Source organism: Cyrtonyx montezumae, unplaced genomic scaffold (genome assembly GCF_038088225.1).
Source record: "Cyrtonyx montezumae isolate F1298 unplaced genomic scaffold, pur_monq_1.0 scaffold_12, whole genome shotgun sequence".
Classification (NCBI taxonomy): Eukaryota; Metazoa; Chordata; class Aves; order Galliformes; family Odontophoridae; genus Cyrtonyx; species Cyrtonyx montezumae.
The window spans coordinates 12994527-13021191 of record NW_027071848.1 but is presented as its reverse complement, the minus strand read 5'-3'; the positions used below and the strand labels follow the sequence as shown (position 1 = coordinate 13021191).

At 39.0% G+C, this 26665-nt stretch overlaps 1 protein-coding gene across 2 annotated transcripts in view; it reads left to right on the top strand.

The window, feature by feature from the left end:
* Window positions 1-10797: 10797 nt before the first annotated feature.
* The window catches only part of ALKBH8 (alkB homolog 8, tRNA methyltransferase), a 44197-nt gene continuing 28329 nt past the window's right edge, over window positions 10798-26665 (top strand). The window contains exons 1-7 of one of the 2 annotated variants that reach the window (XM_065730072.1): window positions 10798-10935; window positions 13032-13175; window positions 15814-16054; window positions 17160-17291; window positions 17956-18051; window positions 19083-19187; window positions 21505-21575. In XM_065730072.1, the coding sequence (XP_065586144.1) occupies window positions 13041-13175; window positions 15814-16054; window positions 17160-17291; window positions 17956-18051; window positions 19083-19187; window positions 21505-21575 (780 nt within the window). In that variant the 5' untranslated portion in view covers window positions 10798-10935; window positions 13032-13040. Of the gene's footprint in view, window positions 10936-11986; window positions 12052-13031; window positions 13176-15813; window positions 16055-17159; window positions 17292-17955; window positions 18052-19082; window positions 19188-21504; window positions 21576-26665 lie in introns of those variants that run through there. The other variant, XM_065730071.1, reaches the window with a different exon arrangement.

The following is a 26665-nucleotide window of genomic DNA, read 5'->3' as shown; positions in this document are numbered from 1 at the left end:
ACTCTGCGTGACTGTTAAAGGGACATAGTTTAATTTCCTCCAAGTCTCTCTCCTTTTTTTTTCCAGTCATTTTAGTCACATCATCAACTGCAACATTCAAGAAGCACGGTGAAAACGTGAAGGTCATGAAGTTATGCATCTAGAGATGGCTAGGAAATGCTGCCCATGTCTCAGCACTGAAGGTTGCCCATTGCTCCTCCTCCACAGGAGGAATGCTGCCCTTCTTTCACCTCGTTGCTGACGGCTGTTGCCATCTGCAGAGCAACTGCAAGGCTGGGGCAGGCACAGCAGCCTGCTGCAGCCACGCTGTCCATTAGCAGCCAAGCAGCCCCACCAACCAGTGGGCATCAGGCAGCAGTGCTGCCTCACCTCTCACTTCAGTTATGTTTTGCACATCCAAACATCCAATGATTTCAAGCTTAATTCCATGTATGAACGCATCTAGAAAACTGATTCCTTTTCTTGTCTCCTGAATTGTGGTGACAGTTCTATTTGCTGTATCCCAATAAGCTGTTACCCCAAAGTTCCCCATTTCTGAACCGGTCAGGAACCACTCTAGGTAAGAGAAGACATGCTCAGGGGCTTCAGTAGCAGTTCAGTTATGCTTCCCAAAGTCTGCTAACTGAGCATTGTGAGGCACTCATTATGCAAGGTGTGTCACGAGCATCAAAAAACAGATCCATCCTACTCTTCCTACCCAGATGTCATTTGCCCACAGATGTAGAGGCGTTTAAAACATAAGCTGGGAAGTCCTCCTGCCTGTTAACTGATACCAGGTTGCAGTACCTGGCCATCCAGTGGTCATGCAGTGCCATTTCAGCCCTAATGGAATTCTTGCAAATTCCTTGATACCAAATTGTAGTTTGATGTCCTATCTTGGGATGGAATTTACCTGTGCTCAGTGTCAGGTCCTATGCAAAGTTAAAACTAAACTGCATGTTAAAGCTATCAGTGGCACGGATTAAAAAGCCTTTGTCTCTTCTAATTATCAGCAGTTAGAGAACCTTTTTCTACAACATAATTATGCTGTTAAAAGTATCTTTTATTTGCCATAAATAAACTGTGCATTACAGTAGAAGCACAGCCTGTATGTGAAGCAGTACATTCTAATGTACAAGTACATTAGGAGAGAACAGATAGGGGACCCCACGAGTTGAGCAGTGTCACACTCTCAGCAATAGGTGATATGGCCTGCTGCAAGCAATAAAAACCAGAAAAGTCACCTGCAAGACTAATTTATTCTGTTAAAGAAGGTGACAGAAGTGACAAAAAACAAAAAACAAAAAACAAAAACAAAAAAAAAACAACCAGACAGCAACCTAGCTCAGATATTTGTGAAAAAATCAAAGACTCAAGTCCCTTGTTATTTTGGATGGAAGTTCTTGTTGTTGTACAATTCACTGATAAGGATGAGATCAATAAAGAATACACAGCACTGTGCCCTTGTGAAGGACCTGCCATGTTTTGACACTACACAGCACTTTTCTCAGAAGCACCACCCAAGCATTATTAAATGCACCACAAGTAGTTGCTCTTCAGCAAGTGCTTCCATAGTATTATTACGTTTTGTTTTTGACAAGAAGATTTTTCATTTTCTAGTAATACAAATGGTGGCTAAATCTCTTCATTTGTATTTCTTCTGCTGAAAACAGGTGAAAGGAAGCATCTTAACTAACACCAGAATAGTCATAAAAATAGTAAGGAAAGATAAGAAAGAAAAACAACCGCCTATCTGCATGAAGGACTTTCTTCCCTCAATTTTAGAAGCCCCTAGCTCAAATTTTACAAAGGATAAGATGTGCTCCTCTTGGCACTAAATTAAAACTTTCTCAGGCTCTGCTATCAATTCTTCACACCTGCCCTGGCCTTCAGAGGTCCTTTTTGCCAGCTGGGCAGTGTTGCAGTGTGATGAACCACACCTCTGCAGTTAGTCATGCTGACAGCACTTTTCCTGGGAACTGTAGATAGCTGACAGTTTGTATTTTCTATTTCTTAGTGGCTGATCTTCTTGCTCTGTTAAGCTGGGTGTGATTTAAGAGATCATGGTACATTTGGCAATTGGTGACAGTGCTGTGTGTTTAGGAGAAAATTGCTGTAATGGAAGCATGCTGCTATGTATAATGGTGTTTGTGATAGCAAAGGAACAATAATGGATTATGTACTGTAGGACCGACTGTTGTGTTTCTTCATTACTTTGACTGAGCTGATCAAAGTCTTTTGCTTGTGGGAAAAGCTGTGTAGGTGTTGCTTTCTCCTGCTACCTTCACTTGCTGGAACACACCAAGTCTGATTTCAGTTGAAATGGCTGCTTGCTTTCACTCTGTATGAAGGTGCATCGCACCTCTTGTCATTTGAAAATCTGTGTTTAAATGAAACTGTGCTGAAGACCTCGGCAAGAAACAGTGTAACACTAGTATGAGTAGTGGAGGCTTTCCAAAGCTGGCAGCAAACAGCTGACAACAGAACGCTGTAATTAGCAAGACTGATGCTAATGCATTTGTCAAGATGTTCAGAGAATAATCAAGCTCAGATTACCTGAGGTAGAAAATGCCATCCAGCAAACACCCAGTGGTACTTTCTGGGAGGTTCATAGGTTCATAAGTTTGGAAAGGACCTACAAGATCATCTAGTCCAACCATCCTCCTATCACCATCCCTACCCACTGAACTACTAAATCAGATCCCTTAGCACCTCATCTAAACGCTTCTTGAACAGCGCTAGGGATGGTGCCTCAACCACCTCCCCAGGCAGGCCATTCCAGTGCCTGACCACTCTTTCAGAGAAAAAATGTTTCCTCAGGTCTAATCTAAATCTTCCCCGGCGCAACTTGTGGCCATTCCCTCTCGTCCTGTCGTTATTTATCAGGGAGAAGAGGCCCACCCCCTCCTCACCACAACCCCCCTTCAGGAAGTGGTAGAGTGCAATAAGGTCTCCTCTGAGCCTCCTCTTCTCCAGACTAAACAATCCCAGCTCCCTCAGCCGCTCCTCATAAGACTTGTGCTCCAGACCCCTCACCAGTTTTGTTGCCCTTCTCTGAACACGCTCCAGGGCCTCAATGTCCTTCTTGTAGTGAGGGGCCCAAAACTGAACACAGTACTCGAGGTGCGGCCGTACCAGAGCTGAGTACAGGGGGATGATCACCTCCCTGCTTCTGCTGGCTACACTGTTTCTAATACAGGCCAGGATGCCGTTGGCCTTCTTGGCCACCTGGGCACACTGCCGGCTCATGTTAAGCCGAGCATCAACCAACACAAGTCATGTGGTGAGTGGGATGCACAGGTAGAAGTGCAAACAAGAGGGCATTTGTCTGAGCCCAGCTTATTGCTGTTCTAAGCATGTACATTTGGGTGTGAGCTTTCTCCTTGATAAAAAGTATAGTGAGGGGTGGGGGGGATATGAAGTCCAAGAGGCTGCTAGTGGGAGCAGGAATTCCAGGAGAGGCACATTAGCTATTGCAATCTCTGTAGCGAAAGGTGTCCAGAGTAAATAGTTTTCTGTGCTATGTATGCAAGACAGGTGGTCCCAGTCCAGTTATTGATCCTACAACATTGTAGGCAGAAACTTTGAAATGTTTGCCTGAAGCTTTCTAGTTTACATTTAATAAATGAGAAGAGATATAAGAGGTATGGAAGCAGGCCCTCTTGGGGATCCATGCAACTCTAGAAATGGTATTAAACATCTCCAGATTTGCTTATATCAAAGAACTGTTGTACTTTCTGAGCATTTCATCTGAGGATCCTTGTGTTAGACGGGTTAGCATCTCTATTTCACATCTGATAGTGCACAATATACATGTAAGCCTTTTGTTTTCACACTGTGTAATCATCCATGCTAAGATTTTCTATATGGGGCCTGCGGTCTGTGGTTTGTTCCTCCCCACTCCAAGCAGTGACCAGGTAACAACTGTGATCCTAAATTATGCGATGCACTCAGGGCTTCCTTTCTTTGGTCTGCATGTGCTAACACTGTTCCTGGGATGGTGTTTTGTGTAATTGACGGGTTTATGAGCATTTAACTGCAGACGTCCTGCCCCCAGGATGAATTCCTACAAATGAGTTGCAGAACATTATGAAATGTGTTATAAAGAACTGTTCTGCTTAGGTAAATAGAAGGATGGGACAAGAGAATATATTTCCAAACCTTAGGTTCTATAATATTGTTGCTTAGGAAATGTTTCCTGTTAATAAAATCTATTTACTTACTGTGCATGAAATCATTGTGATACTTGATATTTGTGACAACACTCTGCTTTGAAATATTGAACAGCTGTGAATTTCTAGCTGAGGACAAGCATCATTAGGTTGAGGGAGGTGATCCTCACCCTCTACGCTGCCCTGCTGAGGCCTCACCTGGAGTACCAAGTCCAGCTGTGGGCTCCCTACTACAAAAAAGACAGGGATATCCTGGAAAGAGTACAGCAGAGGGCTACAAAGATGATAAAGGGCATGGAACACTTCCCTTATGAGGAATGGCTAAGAGACCTGGGTCTGTTCAGCCTTGAAAAAGGAAGACTCAGAAGGGATCTGATCTAAGGTGCAGGAGGCAAAGGGACGAGGCCAGCCTCTTCTCAGCAGTGTGTGGTGAGAGGATGAGGGGTAATGGCCACAAACTGATGCATAGGAAGTTCTGCACGAATGTGTATGGGAACTTCTTCCCAGTGCAGTGACGGAGCACTGGCACAGCTGCACAGAGAGGTGGTGGAGTCTCCTTCTCTGGAGACCTTCAGCATCTGCCTGGACGCCTACCTGTGCAACCTGGGCTAGGGAGCTGCTTTGGCAGGGGCTGGACTAGATGATCTCTGGAGGTCCCTTCCAACCCCTACAATTCTGTGATTCTGTGAGATGTGAATTATTTGTGTCTGGCTCCAGACAAGCATCAAATACAGAAAAGCCCTGAGGTGAGTATTACGTGGCTCTCATGCACTGATATTATAACAGCTAAAGCAGTCTGCACACAACATTCACGATCATTTCTGAAACCTCTCTTCTAGTTATTTTGTTTATTTACAGTGCCACAATCACTTGTATTCCTTTTACTGAAGATGCTATAAAGTTTAAGATGGGAAGCAATAACAAAAGCAAGTAGATGATAATATGGGAGATGAAGTATGTCAGGCTTACTCATACAGCCTTCAGAGAGATGACAGCTAAGTGAAGCAGCCAGTATGCTCATTTAGTTTACCCATCTCCTGAACCAAAGAATTCTATCAGAAAGGCCTTCATATGAATTAAAAGCATTTAATATTAGAATGTTTAAATTTAAATAATTGTTAATTTTCATGCAGAAATAGAAGGGGAAAAAGGTGATGTAGACAAATATTTTGATTATTATAAACTAAAAGTACTTGCATTTTTATCTTAATAAAAGTGAACAAACTTGAATATACTGATTTGCATCTGACTCTGTTCTAATCTTATTCACTAAGATGCACACCAATCACATTATGCATGCATGAAGAAGATTTATATTTATAATAAAGAATTTCTTTGAAACACATTCTGATCAAGGGAAAAAGAACATTCTTTATTCTTCTTTTCATGTCTCCTTTGCAACTCCTTAGATGAATAGTCTGAATGCATATGCTACATTTCATTCAAGGATTACCAGGTGTTACACAAACAATGATTCATAAAGATTCACAACCCCTGACAAGTTGTGTAAATATTTATCCAAACATCATACTGATTGGCAAATTGAGTCACAGAGAAGTGGTGTTTGAAAAAAAAAATCTAATTTTAGATGCATTTTTTTTAGCTTAACCAGTTGAAAATCTTGTAACTTCCATTTTTTAAGATGTGTTGACTATATGCACAGATCCAGAGAAGTCAATGAAAACTGCATTACAAGAGCAGCAAGTGGGGTGACCTTAATAAACGGTCATGTTTCAAGATATCAGCTTAAGTTGCTTTATGCATGGTTGCACAGCTATTCCTCCAAATAACGTGAATCTATTGCATGAGCAAGAGCTAATGAGACCTCCTAAGATGATGCCTGAAAGGGGCTGAAAGTACAGAGTCCCAGCCCGTGGAACATATGGCAATATTTTCTTCAGTCCCACTGGAGAACTGAGGATCTGATTTATGATGAAAATGCAAAAGACTGATGCAATCTTTAATATTACTTATTATATGTAAACAACACTATACGTTTAAAAATAAACTTTGCAGATTGTGTCTGGATTGCAAGTACGATATTCTTACAGGTGCGCTGACCGATGAAGTAGGCAAGTTCACTGCCTGTTATTCCACAATTGTCCTTATGATTCATTCATACCCTGAAGGATGATTGTACAAATGATGCTTTCCAAGGATATGCAGGAAAGCAGACTGCCTGCCTGCTATACATATCAGGGAGGAACCCCGCGTAGTGTTGCTTTCTGAACACCTACCAAATCCTAAATGCTTGTGACAGAACTGGGTTTTGCCAGGTTAGTGTAAGATTTTGACTGTAGGGTCAGAAGAGAATAATATAATTCAACAAGCAATTCCAAAAAAACAGTGCTTCCTGTCTCATTGAGGGAAACAGCTGTAAAAAGCAAGAACATTGTTTTCAAGGCTAAATGAAATTATGCGTTCAATAATTTGGAGGGCAATCAATATTTTTATCGTTCTTTCAGTACTTCACATTATTCTACACTTTCTAAAGCCTTAGAAATGACACCAGACTAGCACAAGACTTAAACTGCCTGAATTGCATAGAAGGAGGCAGCTGAGCAATGGAAGCAGCATTTCTTATTTAGCAGAGGGCCAACAGAGGACTTGGGAATTGTTTTGAGAAATGTTTCCAGTAGTGATATACGGATTTAATAATCTCCAAGAGATGGTCCATGAATGTGTCATGTGGTACTGCAATTGTACAGAATCTTCGAACAAAAATGTGATGATAGAGGTGCATGGAGCCTGATAAGAAAATAACAGTGGCCTATTGCTTCAAACTGCATGAAGACCCCTGTTCTAGAGCAGCAGAGATAGCATTAGTATTCTTATAGCACAGCAGATGAGGCTTTGGGAAGCTTTCAAACCTTAAGTCTCTAGGACTGCTTGTGGTCAGAGAAAATCCAGAACAATAAAACTGAGGGTAAACCAATTGCCTACGGGGTATGGTTTGATTTGTATTGGTGCATGTGGGATTTTGGAGGTCAGGTGCCCTTCTTGGAGAGGTTTAATGTGAGCAGAAAAAAGCTGTCAGGAGACAGCATTTCAGGAGCTGCCCTGGGAGATCTCAGATTATCTTCATGTATATTATGCTTTCCAGTAGTTGTGCCTAGGGAATTTAAATCTCTTACAGTCTTCCTTAATCCAATGAAGAAATTCTCTGTCAGTATTTGTGTGCACATGCCAGGAACTTCATGAGAGCAGGAGATCTATAGCAGCATTACTGATAATGAAAGTTGTTCAGACCTGCAGCGTGCACATCAGAAATGCAGTTGTTTCTGTCTCGTGCCTGAAAATTCTGAAGAATTTTCTGAGGGCATTCTAGGAAGGGATGAAATATTTTCTGTTTACTGAAGCCTACAGGATTGCGCCCCATTCTAGTGACATGTCACTGGCGACCCAGCAGTGCAGGAACACTTTTGCAGAGGATCCAGCAGTGGAAGTTAAAATGTTAAAATGTTTCCTCTCCTCCGAGTTTAATAAAACACTCACTCACGTTCCATGAAAGCAATCTTATTGCACAGCAGAAGTTTAGTTAACCTCTACCCAAACCTGAACATTTGCTGACCTTCTAAATTCTCTGTATGATGAGATCCATATCTTTTCCAGTATAGAACTAAAAATCTGCCTGCTCAAAAACTCAGAAGATACAAATTCATTATTGTCACAGAAACTTGCTCCACAGGAGAATGGTACCCCATAAAGACTTGCTGGAAGTGAATGTGTGGATAGCCATGCATTTGTAACAGAAAGGTGTTGCCAAATCTTACAATGTTGTTGTGAGATTTATGCAGTTAAAGTTCTCCTTCTAAAGATTTCTGGAAAAATTCAGCTTTTATTAAAGGAAAAAATATATGTATTCCATAGTCTCATGTTTCAGGAAAAAGAAATTTATAGGGATGCAGAGAGTGTAGCTAAAATCAGAAAGTATAGTAATATTATTTAAAGTTTTGAATGTCTTGAAAAGAGCAGTTTTTGTTTGCTAGTATTTGAAAATAAGGATAAGTTCTGCCTTCATGGTAATAACTGGCACAACTCACACTGATTTTACTAGGGCCTAGAATTCGCATTATTTCTGTTCGTAATCTTATGCAATTGTTAAAGAATTCTGAAAGCTGGATTTTTGGGTTGTTTTTCTGTGTTTAGAAAGAAATATGAAATCCAGCATCGAACACCACAAATACAGAATCAGAATGACATGCAGCACAGAGCCAGTCTTGCTATCTTCCTGAAAAATGTAAGCCTTTGGCATTGCAGAGGTTTGTTATAGAGAATTTTACTATTATAAGTGGCAGCAGTGGCACATTTTGAATTTAGGTTAATGGATATTTGTCAAAGTCCCTAACTATTACATGAATGCTATCCTAAAACAATCCATCTGTGTCTCATCACTGACTGTGGTACTCTGCAGTGATGCTTGTAGGTGATTTTGAGGAGGATTTTGTGATAAGAGGTTTCTTATTTCTGTAATAAAATGTTATCCTGAAACGTATCCTATTTGTCATGATTCAGTGAAATTACAGCATCTTAAATCAAGAGACGTAATACAACAAATCCTACATACTACCTTGCTGTGATTTCCTTTTAATTGGGTTTGAAAGTGGTGGAAATCCAGTGCGATCACATTAGGCTGAAGCGTGGCTTGGACTGCATTATTATGAAAGAAAGTCATATTGTCTTTCTGTGTACGGATCACTAACCCCTATTTTGTTGAAGGAAACAGAAGTGTTGTTAACTGTTTACTTACTATCATGTGAAGTGGATAGGGAATAAGGAAATAGCTAACAGCATAGGGAGTACTTTTAATCAGAGACTATAATAACATAAATGCAAATATTTTTTGAATCGCTGTTTCTGTGAGCTTTTTTTGTGGGTTACTCAGTGACAGTAACATGAACCATACGGAGATAAATCTTTACATGTGGTCAATAAGCACTGTGGTATCTGTAGGAGTATGCGCCTGTGTTAACCCTAGAATTAGAGCAGATTGCAAAAAGCTTCAAGGGCTTAAATTGTAAAGGGAATAGAAGTTCTTATTTATCAAGATAAGCTTATAACAAAAACATAAAACCAAAACAAAACAGGGCCACTCTTGAACTGTTTTCCATTTCATTGGTGGTATTTTCTTTGGCATGAATGTTCTTTATGGAGGTAAAATCTTGATGTGTTTACAAAAGAAAAAAGCCAAGGTTATTCCATTCTGCATCCCAAATTCTTTACTCTACTAATCATAAAGAGATATTTAAGAAAAGAAAGTACACAGTAAGTCTGCTGTCCCCCAGAAAGAAATTCTGAAGGGAATAAAGCTGAATAAACCCAAATGGTGGTGGGAGAACACAGGATGAGGCAGCTGCCAGAATCCCTTGGTTTGCTCTCTAAGATGTAACAACCTACTAAGCCTATGTTGTATTTCTCATCCACCATCAGTGCATGTGTCCCAGGGGGATAAAACACACACAGGCAGCCAAGTACAGGAACAGAGAGCCCACGCAATCAGGGCTTTGAATCAGAATGTGGGCACTTGAAAGAAACAACCTTTGGGCAGGTCTTTTCCACTTGTCAGAACAAACAGGTAAGAAGTAGAATTAATTACAATTCTTCTTTCAGTAGCTTTCGGGTTGCAGTTTTCAGAGTTGAGAGCCTCAGAGAATATTCTCATAGAGACAGCAGCTGATGGTACTGTGTGGATTTTCTTTCATTCGTTCTGGCTTGCAAAAAGACCAGATAATATTTACAGTTTGCAAGGATTAGCAAACTTCCTGCAATACTAGGTAGGCATTTAACATGCTATTTAAGTTGCAAAAAAAGAGGAGAGTAAGGCCTGCACTAGAGCGGCGGTGGTATAGTATAAGGTCAGCTTTGTATAAGATGGTGGAGAAAAGCGAAGGGAAGATTTAGCAAGCTCGGACCCACAACGGATCCCCGGGGCGGGGCGGGGCGGGGCGGGGCGGGGCGGGATGGGAGGCCACCCCGCCATGACGGCGGGCGGAGCGGCGCATGCGCGCCCCAAGATGGCGGCGCGCGGGCAGGTAACGCACGGCGGGCTCGCCGGGTGCCGGGGAGCTGATCCCCACTCCACCTCTGTTGGCCTCCTTACACCCGACTGTGGCGGAAGGCCGGGCAGGCCAGGCCGTGAGCCTGTCTTTCAGTTGGACAGCTGGCTCGTGGATGAGCGTGCTGAGTAGGCCTGCAAGTCAGATGAATGCTGGGAGGGGTAGTCCATTCCTTGCCGTTCAGGGAATGTACTTAATGTAAACTTTCAGCGTCTATTTTCATGAGTCTTCTTCTCAGATACCTTTGTATTTATTTATTTTCTTATCTTTTATTCTTCTCGTGCCATTCTGCTTCCTGCCAGCATCCAATAAGCTCCAACAAAGAATTATCAGGTTTGAAGTCTTTCTCAAAGCTGGCAAAGAAATTTAGCAACTTCCTGTTTGTATAACCTGATTTGCAGACTTCCTATAATATTATTTTAGCTGTTTATGGGAGCATGATGAATGGTCATTTTAACTTTGCCCTATGTTTTTCTCTGTTTCTTTCCACTCTGAGAGAGGTATAAACTCACTGTGAATTTTTTTTAATCTAATGAAGTGTGGGATTTCTTGTTCATTATTTAGCTAACTAAGATTAAGTTGACTTTTCCTCCCTGTGTGTTTAAGCCTGGTTGAAGCCAAGGTGAAGAATAGCCAGATAAAAACTGTTTTGAACTACGGGTCTTTGGAAGAAAGTGTTGCTTTTTTGTCAAGGAATAATCTGCCAATTGCATGCATGTTTTCCACTGGTAAGGGAGAATGATTATTTAAGAAAGCACCAAGAAAGTAGATCATATATTCAAGAAATCCTTAGTAAAGGGTATTATTCTGAAGAGAGATGGGAGACAATTGCTAACGGATTCATAGTGAAAAATGGTTTTATAGGAAGGACTTTCTCTATAACCCATTGTGCTTTTCAGCTTCCATGTATTTCTGAAGTCACGGGCAATAATGATTTCAGTAGTTTCCTCCTTTTTTCTGAATCTGTTCCATGTTAGAGGTTGGGCACTGCATTATGTGTGTGTTGCGTATTACTGGGTTATGCTTAAATTAGCTCTGAATAGAGATTGTAGGGACTGGTAAGATTTTCTGAGTGGTAGGATGGATCATTTATTAGTTTCTTTGTCAGGCTTAGATGTATGAGCTGCAGGTAGTCAAGATTCCTGTAAAAATTCAGTAATGCTGTTTGGACAAGGTCAGGGCTCAGACTTACAGCTAAGCAAGTAACATCTCTGGATTATGGGATTCTGAAACAGTTTCAGGACAGAATCATTGGTGCCTACTATGCCACTAACTTGCCAGGTTTGCCAGAAAATATTGTTGTCAGTTCATTTCTTTAATTATTGTTTTGAGTTTGCTGTTTAATTGTGGTTTGTGAGTGGAAGAGTAAGAGTACTAGGAGGAAACAACAGATGGTGAGGAGAGAGGCAGAAGACTTGAATCTTTGTAAGCAGTTTTTATTTTGCTCCTTTTTGAAGTCAGTTATTACCACTAGCTGCTGTTCTCATTCTGATCCCCTTTAAAGGGTTTCTCTTTCAGCCCAGGTAGTAGTTGTGCGTTTTGAAGACAGTGCTGCAGCAGTCGCAAGGAATTTATATTTACAGCTCCTATGTGACTCTATAAGATTTTTATAATTTTATTTGCATTTGTTTAGAAGAATGTATTTACTGAGGCATTCAAAATCAATCTGCATCAAATATTAGTATGGAACATTTTTATTTTTTTTTTACCTTTACCAGTTTCCTGTGATACACTGCCATGTTACCATGATAGTATATGCAGTACCAGGACCCAACTGTGAGTCTTGCAAGCCAGAACATATGCAAATGGATGATAATCTGTGAATGCAGCTGACATTTAAATAAGTAAATATAATGGTAATTGACATAACTTTTTTTCTTAAAAATAAACTGAAAGGAAGCAGTAAAATCCTCAACGTTTTTTGAAATGAAGAGAAGATGAGAATAAGGAAGAGGGTAAGCTTAGAGGGATGTAGGAAGGTGCTGTGGTCTGAGTGATAGATCTGAGTGACAAAAGATGCAACAAAACCTGTAGAAGGCCAGCGAGTGAGTTATACTTAAGAAACTCTTTGTCAGGTAAATGATGCTGTATTGCCCCTAAGTTCTGTAGTTAATTGACTGAGACTATTTTGGGGCGTACAGGTGTGTATGGGGTGTGGAACATCCTGCTTGCTGGTCCTCTAACATCTAAGTGTTGGACACCTGTGGTTTTTTTCTCAAAAAAAAAAAAAAAGGTTTTTTTTAAATATCGTATTCATTTGAAAGTGGCAGTTATGAAAATGGAGACAAAATGGGAACAATTCATCTCCAGCTTGAGCATTCACTGAGGCACTTGACTACCTTAGAAGCTAAGATATTACAAATCTCTTGGCCGTTTCACGTGTGTATTTTTGCTTGACCTGCATAGGAAAGAATTTGTAAAGAGAAACTGAAATTACTGTGTGGAAACAGGAGCATAAAAACTGGAATTGGATATAAGAGATACTGTGAATAAAAGAATAAAGAGGAAAAGAAACTGGAAAATGAAATCTACTTATCTGGCAATCTTTTTATAAAGATTTATTTTGTGGAAGAATCCTCTTGCTGAAAGAGAGCTAACTAACTTCCAAGGTGGGGAAAATTGTGCTATTGACTGAGGAGTAGGGTAGTTTGTGAACTCTTTTGTGTCAGCCTCCCTTAGTTCATAGAATCTGGAACTATCAGAATTCCCATTACTATACTAAAGATGGCTTAAAAGGCAGTGACATCTGCCACATCTCTGAGCAGACTGAAGTGTTACATTTTCTGGCAAATGCTTACTAGGTGTTGTTACTCCTGTTTCCCAGATCACAAGCATGGAAAGTGGCAAAAACACTGAAGATCATTTGAAAGTGCGCAAGATGGAGAAGAAGATACTGAGGAAGCAGATCAGAGCCCAGCATATGTTGATGAGGCATGAGGGCATTGAGTGTGCCTCCCATGCTACACAGGTGATTGGCAGCTCTGATTTTGGTGCTATGAGAAAGTACTGCTTATCTGTGTTTTGCCCTCACATATATGTTGTCTAAGATGCGATTTTTTTAAAAAGCACTTACTGAGATTGAGAGTTTTCTGCTTGATTTCAAAGCAGAACTGAACTTTATCAGTTTAATGCCAGCGGGGAGACTTTGACAGCTTTGGGATATGGGCTTTTTTTTTTTTCAATCTTAAACAGTAACTCCCTGGGCTGGGGAGAACAGGATAGCATGAAAAATGTTACCTTTCTGAAGGAGACAGGGAAATGGAAGGCAGGCCTACATTGTTGTTTTTTTTTTCCTTCCTCTTTGGCCCTCAGCTTTTGTATCTTTCTTTCTGCTATATTTCATCAAGTATAATTTTTTCTTACCTGTTAACTCCTTGTTATAAATCTTTTCCACATTTTCTTCACCTTATTCATTTTAGGCTCTGGTTATGTAGGAGTTGAACTGACTGACTGACTTGTAGCTGTTAAAAAGGGGAGAACTTTGTCTTCCCTCACACAAAAGAGGACAAGAGAGGGGGTAGTTCTGCTTATGACAGTCAGTGAACTTTACTGTTACTTTATTCCCTAACATGACAGAAAAATTGCCCAGCTTTTTGATCAGTTAGTTTTCTGCTGCAGTAGAGTTGCAGCAAATCAGAGGCACCTAGTAAATACTGGTGTAGCAAAACATGCATGGGAAGATCTTTCAGATAGAGGAGAAATTAAAGAGTCTTACTTCCCTCTGTGAGTTGTGGGGAGTTGCTAACTTTGCTTGAAGCATACTGTGAAACTATCATTTACTTCAGCTTTGTTCATCTTGATCCCACAGATTCTTTGCATTCTGTAATGTAAATATGTTAAGTCTTTATGCTTTGTTACTCATTTGTAACAAAATTGGGCTTAAGTCTTCACTCAGATTTCACACCACATGGGCATATCCTAAAATGACCCAACAGTTCTGCAGATTTTGAAAGCTCTTTGGAGTAGGGCAGTGTTCTTCTAGTTTTGCATGGAGATGAGTACATGATCCAGGATTTACTTCCTTGTCACTAGCCCAGATACCAAATCATCTGTCTAATGTATCCAAAAAATAGTTTTTGATTTCAATAAACTCCTCATGGATGACAGCATATTTTCATAAAAGACTTATGAAACAAAATAACAGTGCTAGCAAAAAACTTGTTGAGAGTACACCAACTGCTTTTAGTCTTTGTGTAAGAGTCTGATTATACTGAAATTGCTCAGCCGTGAGAATGTGAACTGTTGCTGTACATGCTGCTGCTGTGTAGTGAAGGTCTGTGTAGGCAGTGTGCCTTCAGCCAGTGAAAGAGCTGCTTTCAGTCTCCTTGTTTCCTTTGTACACCTGTGCCTCCCCATTAGTAAGATTCTAGAAAATAATAGTGATGTGTGATCACCTTTGAAAAATGTGTTCAGTATGAACAGTGTGATTAAAAATGAGTGTTAACAGAGCCATTACAATAGGAGTAATCACAGCAGTATCTCATGTGTGCTCACTTGTTTTTAAATATTTTTTAATAATCCCTCTGTTTGGTGTTAAAACTAATTTTCATCCACTTAGGAAAATGAAGCGCAGTCATTGGAACTTGTGAACACTATATCAGCTGCTTTCATAAGTCATAGAGCATTCATGAAAGCTTTCTAGAAGCATATTACATGTATTCAATCGGAATAAATTGTTCTAGTTTGGAGTCACCAGAGCTCTGTCAAAACTTCAGGACTGCATTCTCATTTAGCCTTAGAAAGAGCCTTAAATTTCCTTCAACCTCTGTGGTTAGACTGAATGTCTGGTTATAGTTTATGGTTGCCTAGAAGGCAAAACAATGTACATTTTTTTTATAAGTGTGGATTTGCAAAGGATTTTTTTTTTTTTTTTGTAAAATAGTCATTTGAAAGTTTTATTTTTGTTTCTGCAAACTCTGATAATTTTGTGCATAAATCACTGTGAAAGCCCTGAGTGAACTAATTAGTCATTGTGCTCAAGGTAATCTGTATTAATAAGGATGGGACATAAATCCCTTTTGTTTATGGAACACAAGAGGGTGAATTCTCAGATAAGAGTGCTGGAGCAGAACTCAATGCTCTGCTTGTAGAGGCTGCTTTATTACTATTTTTTTTTACCTGATGTATGGTGGGATGGCAAGGATTATCCATTGCTTTATGCTCAAAAAGACTCCTTGGCAAAGATTAGGAAGCCTTTCTTAACAAGAGCAAAAAAGAATCACAATATTTGAATGTTTTTCTGTTTGGTTTTGAACTGTAGCAAGGCTCTAGGAAAATCCCATTTTAGGAGACTCAAAAATAATGTCGGCCACCATCTCCTTTTGCATACGGTGCAGTTCACACATATCTCAATATCTCAGTTTGAAGCTGAAGTGATGCTGCAACTGAGTTTGCAAGCACTTCTTCCATAATTTGTGCTGGATTGAGGTTGTGTCAGTCTCATATATCAGGCTAATAAAGATTTGGAATATATAAGAGCAATTGTGGGATTACTTAATTGTGTTTTTTTTTTTTCTTCAGTGTAATGTGAACTACTCTCTTGGTAGTGTTAGTTTTGGATCAGTCAACAATAATCAGTAACTTTAATTTTTTTTCTCTTCAATTAGAGCCTAGTTATTGCCAATGCTGGCCTGGGTAATGGGATGAGTAGACATCAACTGCACAGGATAGCAGAAAACTATGGAGTGGTGGAAACACTTCTAATGCCACCGAAAAAACCATATTCCTTTGTGAAATATGAGTCAACAGAAGAAGCCAAGAAAGCCTTTGATGCCCTGAATGGAAAAGAAGTAACACTGGAAGACTCTGTCCAAAACATTGTTTTGTATTGTAATTTTGTAGAAAAAGGTATAGTTTTTGTACTTATCTTTAAACTTCTTCCATAGCACTTTGCTTTTTTTTTTCTTAGATTGGAAATACAGCTAAAAGCCCACTTGTCTAAGTAGGTAGAGGACGAAAGCCAGAATTTATGATTCAGCACAGGAAAATTACCTTTTGTCCTTGTGTTGTTTGATAAGATAGATGGCCACTGAAGTAGTTTCAAGATCATTTGATGCTGCACATGAATGTTCTGTGATTTGAGGAGATCAGATGGGACCCAAGTGACTTTTGGATTCCTTAGGTTGGCTTGGATTTTGTTGGGCTCTTTGTTTGATGATGGGCTTGCAATCTCTATCTCAGTGCTAACCTGGAAAATAAACAGAATAAGATTTCTGCCTGTTTCTTCTTTCCTCATACATGGCTGACTGTAAGCTAGGACAAGAGCTGTTCCTTTCTCTGTAAGATTTTATAGTAGTTAGCATAAGACTTCCTTGTGGTGGTTGGACTTGATGATCTCTTGAGGTCCCTTCCAACCCCTGTGATTCTATGAATACGGCAGTGTCCAATTTAAAGCAATTGAATAGCTTTAAAAATGCCCAACTGACTAGGACAGCAAAATGAAGGCTTCTACACCACTAGCATTTTTGTTCTTCTAGGTATTGTATTATGGTCCTCCAGAGTTGGTTATAGAGTGTTTCCCTGGATGTAAAATACTTATTAAAAAAAAAAAAAAGATATGTTTTTCTGAGGTTGTTGGTGTAACAGAATTCCATGGCTACTCTGCTTTTCATCTATAAGCAGGGGTAAATCTCTGAAGTTCTAGAATCCCGAAATGTTTGGAAATTTTTTTGCAGTTATTTTGAAGGGAGGATTGCAGGCATTGTTGTGTTTAGTGTGTAGTCTTAAGAATTTTACACAGTAAAATTGAGAAAGTGCTTTATGTGATACAGAATTTGAGCCTTAACATTTTTTGTTAGAAACAGATTCACCAAGTTAGTTCTTAGTGAAGGTTCCTTTATTTTGTTAAATCAAATATTACTAGAGCTGTAATATACTCCCATGTATAGTAAATATTCCCGTAGTAATCACGTGGCTTTATTAAGACAGTCTGTTCTTTTTCCATGGTCTGCAGTTGTCTGGAAGAATTCTGTTCCTACAAGCTTGCCTCCAGACCTCAAAGTCATTGAAAACATTATTTCTCCTGAAGAAGAAAGGGAGATGCTGGAAAGTATCGACTGGAGAGGAGATGAAGATACTCAAAATGGTGGGCAAAACTGATGATGTTCTGACCTTCCATACTTTTATCCTGTTATTTCATACAGTTTCTGGTTACAGGAATTCTGCATGTTCATTAATGTATTTGAAAACCTCGTGTATTTTTTCCTTATATTTTAGAAATGAGTCTTATATTGCATATGATAAATTAGTGAGGGCAAGTGATCTGAATTGATATGCTGATAAATGTTTATTTGAATAAGATTGCCACATCCAGAAGCAAGTAGAATTCAAGTTCAAGTTTTGTTCTTTGAAACAACAACAGTGATTATGTTGACCTTCGTTGACTTGGTGACTGGTGAAAGTCTAGGATCCTGCTCTGTCCCTAGCTTATCAATCAAGTGCTTGTCTGGTAGTTAAGCCAAGGATAAAGATCCATTAGATATGGGTCAGTAAAACTGTACTTCTTGCATGTTTAAAAGCACAGTAAGTTTGACTCTAGGCAGTAGTGAACATGATGTCCTGATGTGTTTTCAGAGAGTAATAAAGTAGAAGTGTGTCCCACGTGGGAAAGGGTCACATATGTTATTTTAGCTGTTAATGAAGGAATGTTTAGGCTTAGCACAGATTAGGTGAGACAGGGATTATGCACAGCAATTTGCCTAAACTACGTATGTCATTTGATCTTTCTTTGAATTGATGTATTTTCACAGCCCAGAAGACTTTAAAGCATAGAAGAGTAAAACATTTTGGATATGAGTTTCTCTATGTTAACAACAATGTTGATAAAGACAAGCCTTTACCTGGAGGTGAGAACTTCCCCATTAAATAATACTTTGCACTGTGATATTTGAAGCATCCAGTAAAGCTGTAAAGCCTGTAAACCTCAATCAGATATGGATGTGAGATTCTAAATAAAAGAGTTGAGATGCTAGCAGAAGGAGAACCATTACTGTATCTTAAGCACACGCTGAACAGCACTTATGAATGGGATTAACTCCAGATTGATGCGAATGCTTGAAGCTTGTTTTCCAGTCAGTTGCAGCCAGGAGATGTTGTCCTTTGCTGAAGTCAAATCAAATGAAGCTTTTGGGATTGTAAATGTCTCTTGTTGTTTTTTTTAATCTTTTGTTACATAAAACAAATTTTAGTGTTTAAATTGAATATTAATTAGGGGTTATGGTGTAAATTGCAGTGTATATTTATCTTGTGCTTGAAACACACCAAAATTTTTCTTTGGATAGAAAGTTATTCTGAAAAAGTTTAGAGCTATGTAGTCAGAGCAAGTGAAGTGAGTCATCTTATGGCCTTACATGTTAGAACAGTAAAATAAATGGCACTGAATTCCTATGGAACGTGAAGGTTGTTAAGGTCATGTGTGATGATACAGCTTTCAGTAGATGGATTCTAGTTACATTGTGGCTCTAGCAGTGCAACTGTGTATTGTCATAAAAACATTGATGCTTGAACTTTTTCTAGTGAGAGAAGAATATAAACAGAAACATTTTATTGGGGGAAAACAAAGATTCATTTCTGTTTTCAAAACCAACTTGACTTCAACAGATTTATTTGGTCATGTTCAATTCATAGCAGACTTTTAGGTAGTACATTTCTTTAGTGAGCTTTCTGCATAACTTCTGACTTTCTGCATAATAATTTTGCTTCTTGTCTTCCAACTCCATATTCTAGTGAATGGTGGAAATTTTGCCTTTGATTTGATATTCTTTTATTTATATGCAGGAATATTTAACTTAGTATAACTTAGTAAGGACAGATATGTAAATGGAAAGGATAAAAATGTAAAAAGTTGTCTTCCTTAAAGCTTTCTTTTTATAAATAGGTCTTCCTGAAATTTGTATCCCATTCTTGGAGAAATGCCTGAAGCAGGGATATATCAAACATAAGCCTGATCAACTGACTGTCAATCAGTATGAACCTGGACAAGGTAAATATATTTATCTTTTAAAAAAAGTGTTGAGCTCTTCAGCCTAATTAAAATAAAGAAGAGAATAGCATATGTTAAGATGGTATTTAAGCACTTGCTTAATGCATTTCCTCTGTGCCCAGAAATGCTTAATCAAGATTGATGTCTTTACACTGGTTTCTGAACCCCTGTTTAGAAATACAATTTTTGATATCAGTGTTGCAGAAATTGGTGGTGTTCCAAAGTGCAAATCCATAATGTGAGAGCTCACCATGAAAAGTTAAAGGAATAAATAATGGTATTTGGTTTTGCACTTAAGTGCACTTTTTCAGTTGCTTTCCCAGTCCCTCCTTGCTCCCTGTACTGTGCATATAGTGTCCAGAAAACATCTTCCGCTGTTGTATACTAATGTTGTATCACTTATAATATGATGGAGAGGCTCTTAAATATGCTGCAAGAGTTCTCTTATCTTAGAAGTAACAAATTACTCTTTCTGTAGTCTTTCACACACTGAAGATAAATTTGCTTTGAATCGTGCCTCTAGGGAATAAATTGTATGTGCTTTTTGTTAAGGTCAGTCATCAAGGCTAACTATGTAGCTTCCTTTCTAGAATAGGTATCTAATTTGTCCTTAGGGAAAAGGGACAGCAACTTTTCTTTCAGATTCAATGTCTGACAGCTAATTTGATGTCTGCCAAACAGGGGCCTGAAAATCTGATGCCATTTGTTTATGTATGTGACAATCTGTTAAATTGAAACAGTTGTGTACTTCTGGTTGGGACTTGAGATTAGCTGAACTGAGGATTTTTATCAAGAATAGAAGCAGTGTTCTAAAAAACAAAAGGAAAGAAAATACAAATTGCTAGTGTATGAGTGAACAAAGTGCAGCCAGATACTCTTAGTGTTAAGAGCCTGATTCTGTCACAGTTGAGATTTTAAAAAGTGACTGATAACTTCGAGTAAAGCTGTAGGGGCCACATTTAAGACTCACTAAATTAATTCCTCTTTGAGGCCACTTTCTTTAGGATCCTAACAGTGTTTAAAGTTGTAGATTTATAATTGGTTAACATCCACTTTTGAATGGTTAGGTGACTGCTGAGTATGTGAAGTGTGGGCAGGAGATAGGCTGGAGTGGTCTTTGTTGAACTGAAGTGATGCTGAAGAGAGTGTTCAAGATTCTTTTGTAGGACAGCAAATTGTGCTGATGTCAGTGTGCATCTGAGGGCAGAGCTTCAGTGCTTCATACTGAAGCAAAGTTATGAGTGAATACAAAAAGATACCAGTCAGACTTGAAAAGCAAGGATACATTTTTCTATCAGATTAGAATTTGGGCCCATAAAATATTTGCACTGCTTTTACTGAAAATAATGGAATTCACCAAACTTATATCTGAAAGTAAAATCTGGCATATTAATAAGGAAGGATGTTTAATAAAGCTGACTGACTCTGTGAGGATAAAATGTTTTCAACCTAGATATTTGGTTGTGTCCAGAGTGAATGTCAGTAGTTTTTAATAAGCAAGCCTAGCTGTATTTGCTTAAAGCAAATATGAATTACTTGTTATCTGTCTGATGACAGAAGGTGTAGTTGCAGTTCTCCTAAGCTGTCTGCAGGCTTTGCTCCTCTGCTGGCTGCAGTTCCCCACCTTGTGGTGAGATCTTGTTGAGGCTTGTACAATGCTTTTTCAGCACTTCTTTGTTAAAATGTGGCTCGGGCTCCAAGGAATAACTGTTTCTTTATCAGAAAATGTCTGTTTGTACATTCTCAGATGTGCACAATTGCTCATACATGTGTATCCCTGGGTAGTATTGAGGTAACCCCAGCAATGCTGTGTAGATTTCTCCTGGGAACTGCAAAGCAGAGGGGACAGGGGTTGCCTCTGACAGTATCTATTTGTTGAAGTAGGTCCTAATTCTGAAGCTGAAACCATGGTGCAGTCATTTGCTTAGCAATGCAAAGAGAATTTGGGGGGATTCCTTTTGGGGGATGAGTCTGAGGGAACAGTATAATATAACTTATTTCAAAGCTGAGAAGATAATGTGATGATTTCAGGTGTTTTCTGCAGCAAGGAGAGTATTAGGAGTCTTTAGAAGAAGAGTGAGGCCTTTGAGTGCTTTGAACTGTCTTGAGATATTTTCCCTGATTAGAGGAAAGACTTCAGTAAACTGTACATCTAATCTGGATGTGTAAATGACTTGGACTGTTCCTGTCCTGAATTGCTTTGGGAGGCAGTTCCCTCCTTTATGCTAAGTTTTGTTTGCTCAGCCACGTGTCCTGTTCTATAAGGCCATCCATATAGATATCTTTCTGTTAATACAGTGTGTTTTTTTGTGTGCAGGAATTCCTCCTCACATTGATACACATTCTGCTTTTGAGGATGAAATAATCTCTCTCAGTTTAGGATCTGAGGTAAACTTAACTTTTGTATGTTCTTTGATGCCTTACTGGGAAGTATCATGTTTGTATTGTTAATACAGTTTTAGTTTTCCATGATGTCTGTTTGCACGCAGAGTTCAATCTCAGGCGTGCAAGGTACTGTGATATGCTGATTAAATAAACAACTGCAATGACATACCAGCAATAAGTCCTATCCTATTTTAAAATTGTAGCAAAAGTTTCTTCATTGACTTTCATTTTGTATTAGTCTCAGGAAGTATCAGAATCCTTAGAGTTGGAAGGGACCTCTGAAGGCCATCCACTCCAACTCCCCTGAAATTAACAGGGATATAACTTCTGTTTGTTTCTACTTCCATTTTTTCTTGTTATCCTCTGGGTTGGAATGTTTTACATGCAGCTCCAGTAAACTAACATAGATGTATTATTTGTAGAGGATCACACGCTGAGCCCTGCTGAGCTAGTCACAATGCAGGCAGAGGTAAACCCTGATCGTGTGAGCTTTCAAAGTATGCAGGTGATGCAGACAAGGAGTAGGAAGGGAAATGGAAGAACAATGAAATAACACAGTTCCATGGAATGTACCAAGAATAGGATTGAAAACAGTCCAGGTATCATCGTTTGGTGTTCTTACTTCTATTCTTTCTTTTTAAATTAATTTGCCACGCCTGTCTTCCATCCCATTTTACATTGTTTTTTTTCCTGCTTTAAAGCTGCCAACCTTGTGTGAGGATAATTTAATCTGCTGCTTCATTCTGGCAGTGGTGTGGAGAGGGTGTAGATGCGTGTGTGGAGTTGGATCTGTATAGCAACAGACAGCATTCTCTTGTTGAAAAGCAACAACTTTGATTATTGCTCTTCATTTGCCTTATTCTTGAGGCAGAGAAGCAATCATGGCTGACTGTTTTGAGCATTTAACCTGTGCTCTGATGTTGACTTCCTCTTTTCTTCTGGTGAGTTTTTTAGTGGGCATTGGAGCTCCTGGGACAAGGGATGAGTCTAAGGTAGAATAGCCTTCCCAACAACATCTGCGGGAGTTGCATCTCTGTGTTCTTGGTTCCCTGAAAGGGGGATGGCATTGATGCCAGTCCTCTCAGGTGTATCACGAATGTGTTTGTTCATTTAAGCCACAGCAGCATCAAAAGCATCCAGTTAGAATATCTGGAACTAGTTGTGATGATTTTACAAAAAATGGCAGTATGAAAAATGTCTATTTTCACTTTTGTTTTGGTATCTGCCAATTTAGATGTCTTTCCCATTTTGCCTCTGAGATTAGCCTTGTTTCTGATCTGTTCAACTGCAGTATTACCTGTAACAGTGTCAGCACTTGTGTGCTAGGGAGAACATGAGAACATCCATTTCTTTTGTGCTAGTTCTCTAGGGAAAAGCTGTAATTGAACTTCTGAATGTTTTATCGATGTTGAGTTTATTTTTTTTAATACATATTGAATATTCAGAGCAATACAGAACAGCAGGTGGTCCCATGTTACACAGTTCCTATGTTGATCTTGTAATTAAAAATGTTGCTTCAGTTTTCTTTATTAAAACTACATTGAATGCTGCAGTAATTCCTCATCCTTTTTTGCCTCAGCTTTCTACTTCTTTCATTTCCATTAGAAGGTTGGTTCTGGCTTGGATGCTCTGTTATACTTCATTGGTGTGATACCATGATTATGTTGCAGCATGCCTTTGTAGTGGCCTTAAAGAGATGGCCAAAAGCATAGTGATTTTAATCACCTGAGAAATGCACACCTCTCTGGGACAAGGACTGCCTGAAGGATTATGGTGCTGTTAAAAATAAATTAGAAAGTGGAATCTATGTATTTCAATCAGGGAAAAATCTTGACTTTGACCATTTGTAGACATTTTAGACATTGGTATTGGACATGGTCTGTTAGATAGTTCCTGAGTTTCAGCACCTTTTCCTAATGTGCTATAAATGCTCTATTCAGATTCAGACAATCAAAGCACGTGTGAAGTAAAACAAGGCAGTGGCACGTAAAGTGCCTCGTTATTTGATGCCTTTGCTTTCTGGTACTTTTATAACATTTGCAATTTCTCTGATATAATTTTTTGCACTTAATTACTTTTCATCTGATTTTAAAATATAAATAGCATTTGCAGTAATTCATACTTTAGTTATTTTAGGAATTTATTTAAAGGCCCACCGCTATTCCCATCACAGTTTACAAAATATGCACTCTATTATCAGAGTTGCACGTATGGCAGCAAACTTTTGTATTTGCCTATTCTCTCTAGTGTGACCTAATATTTTTTTAGATGAATAAATTGGGCTGCAACACAATGGAAAAAAATCAGCTTAGTTGTATGTCTTCTCCGTATTTGTTTTCAAAAGGAGTTGCACACATTTAAATAGGAAGTGGACCTTGCTGTCCAGCTGATTGTATAACCTGTTTCTGTAGTTGACTAATGAGACACCAGAAAAGAAAAACAACAGCTTCACATAGCTTTTTCTTAAGTCAAGTCATTGAAGGAACTTGTCTTTCCATTGCTTGTATGCTTGACCTTCCAGTAACATAGGCAGATTCTAAAAGTAATAACTGAAATAAATGCCTTGGTGTATGAAAAAGGAGTCTGTGGCAGACGAGTGAACTAAACACATGTACAGTCTTAATCTAGTGCCTTAGTGATCAGCATAGATTTAGAGACTTCTGATGATATCTTCATGGAGTGCCAGAATTGTTCAGGTTGGAAAGGACCTCTTGAGAATGTCTAAGGCCCTTCTCAAACAGGGTCAATAACGCCTGTTGTCAAAGACTGTGTCCATTTGTGTTTTGCATATACCTCCTGCTGGGCAGTCAGTTCCCCTGTTTGACCTTAATCCCAGTAAAACAATTTAATTGTGCTCAGATGGAATTTCATGGGTTTTAAATTGTGCCTATTCCCTCATTTCCATCAGTGGGTGTTGTTGGGAAGAGTCTGGATCCCAATTCATTCCCCCTGGTCAGTTGTTTATATGCATAGATAAGTTCCTCTGGGACTTCTCCAAGCTGAACAATCCTAATTCTTTCAGCTTTTCCACATATGAAAGATAGTTCTTAATCATCTTCGTGGCCCTGCACTGGACTAGCTCCAGTAGGTCACATCTGTCATATGGAGGGGACCCTAACCCATTCCCAGTATTCCACAATACTCCAGATGCATCCTCATGGGTGTTTAGTTCAAAGATCACTTCTCTTTAGTTGCTGGTCATTATACAACACAGGAGACTGTTGGCTTTTTTTGCCACAAGAGTGCATTGCTGATTCATGGTCAAGTTGTTGTTCTCCAAGACCCTAGCATCCTTTTTTGGCAAAGTTGCTTTCTAGCTGATCAGCCTCCAGTGTGTGATGTTGCCTGGGGTTATTTCTGACCATGTGCAGGGTTTGGCACTTCCATTTGTTGAATTTTGGGGTTCCTGTCTACCCAGTTCTCCAGCCTGTCCAGGTCCTTCTGAATAGCAGCCCTGGTGTATTGGTCAGTTTTGCATTATCCTTAAACTTGTAGGGGGTCACTTTTTTTTTCCATTGTCCAGATAATTAATGGAGGCATTATACAGTGCTACCACAGTATCAGCTCCTGGATTTATACCACTAATGATGTCTCCAGCGGTCCTTTGTGCCTCTGCCATGTTCAGCAGTACCTCCCTGTCTAAAACACTGTAGAAATTGTCTGTTCAGAATTCAGAAATTCACTGTGGAATATGACTTTATCCAGTAAGAAAGTACTTTAGACTATTCTTTTAGAGGGATCATTGCAAGCATAATTTGTTTCTGCAAAATTTGTGTTGAAGAAGGAATAGTTGTTTATATGTAGAGTATATATATTTAAAATATGAATAATCTGGAGTAAGGCACAATTGGTTTTGTTTTGCATCAGATAACCTACAGCAAAGTTCTTATGCTTACATGGAAGGAGGCAGAAATGTACGTGTAAGATTGTTTCCCATCTCTTTTACTTGTAACAAGTTTCTCTATTAAATGGCTCAGTTTTATTCTAGGTGGTACAGTATGTTGTTTTAGGGAGTTTGAGGTGGATTAACCTTGATTTGAGGGAGAAAGTCTCACTTGGAATTGTCTAACTTATAAAAACTACTAAACAGTCCAAAGGTAAAGCAGTGAGATGTGACACTTCTTGTCTGTAGTATTCCAAGAAAGGTGACAGTGTTAGGACAAGCTAATCACTTTATTTTTATAATCTATTTGACATCTCATGGGAAACTGCAGAATGAAGTGAGACTTCTGGAAGTTCCTGTGGGCTTCTAATGCCTTTTTACAGTCACATTTTCCCCCTTTCTTTCTATGAATTGATACATCAAAAATATCAATGAATACCAGTTTTTAAAAATTTTTTAAATTTCAATGAATACCAACACTGAATACAGTTTTCTTTAATTCAGACATTGCCATAGTAGAGAAGAAAGGCAGTGGTGTAAAACCAGTTCAAAGTGATTTTATTAAGTTTACCAGTAAGCTGTATGTCTTTTTGCTCGTGAATTTGGACAAAGTGCTGCAAAGCAGGGAATAGTCCTTTCTGTTAAGAATTTTCTGCGTTGATTTGAGGTAGGTGTTATTTTCATTGTCTCCATTTGGTGTCTCTAAAGGTACATAATTTTACAATATTTCATCTTAGGAGCCTGGCCAGTTTTGCAGCTGGGAAAATCCCAGTGAAAACTTGTATCCAATTTCCTTAAGCAAACTTGCAGCAGGAGTCTGATCAACTTTGAGATTTGTTTTTCCACTTTTCCTAATGTGCCATTTAATGTACTATCGTGTAAACACTGCTTCAGTAGAGTTTGGAAACATGAATGTAATGTTTCTATGATGATTAAGAGTTACTATGAGGGTATGCAACCCAGAAAGAAATTTTCCCTTTCTGACTGCAGGTCTTGCCCCCAATAAATGTGATAGATCACAATCTTTTTTCCTGTCAGCTGTGCCTCATTCTCTCAGAAACTGCTGAGGGGCACCCTCTGTCTCCATGCCAGAAGGTGAAGTGCAGTCATAATGTTATCAAAAGATGTATCGTGTTGGCACCATGCTTTAATCTGGGTGCTTTAATTTTCTGTCCTGTTTTCCTGTTTCAGTTTCCCTGACGTGAAAAGT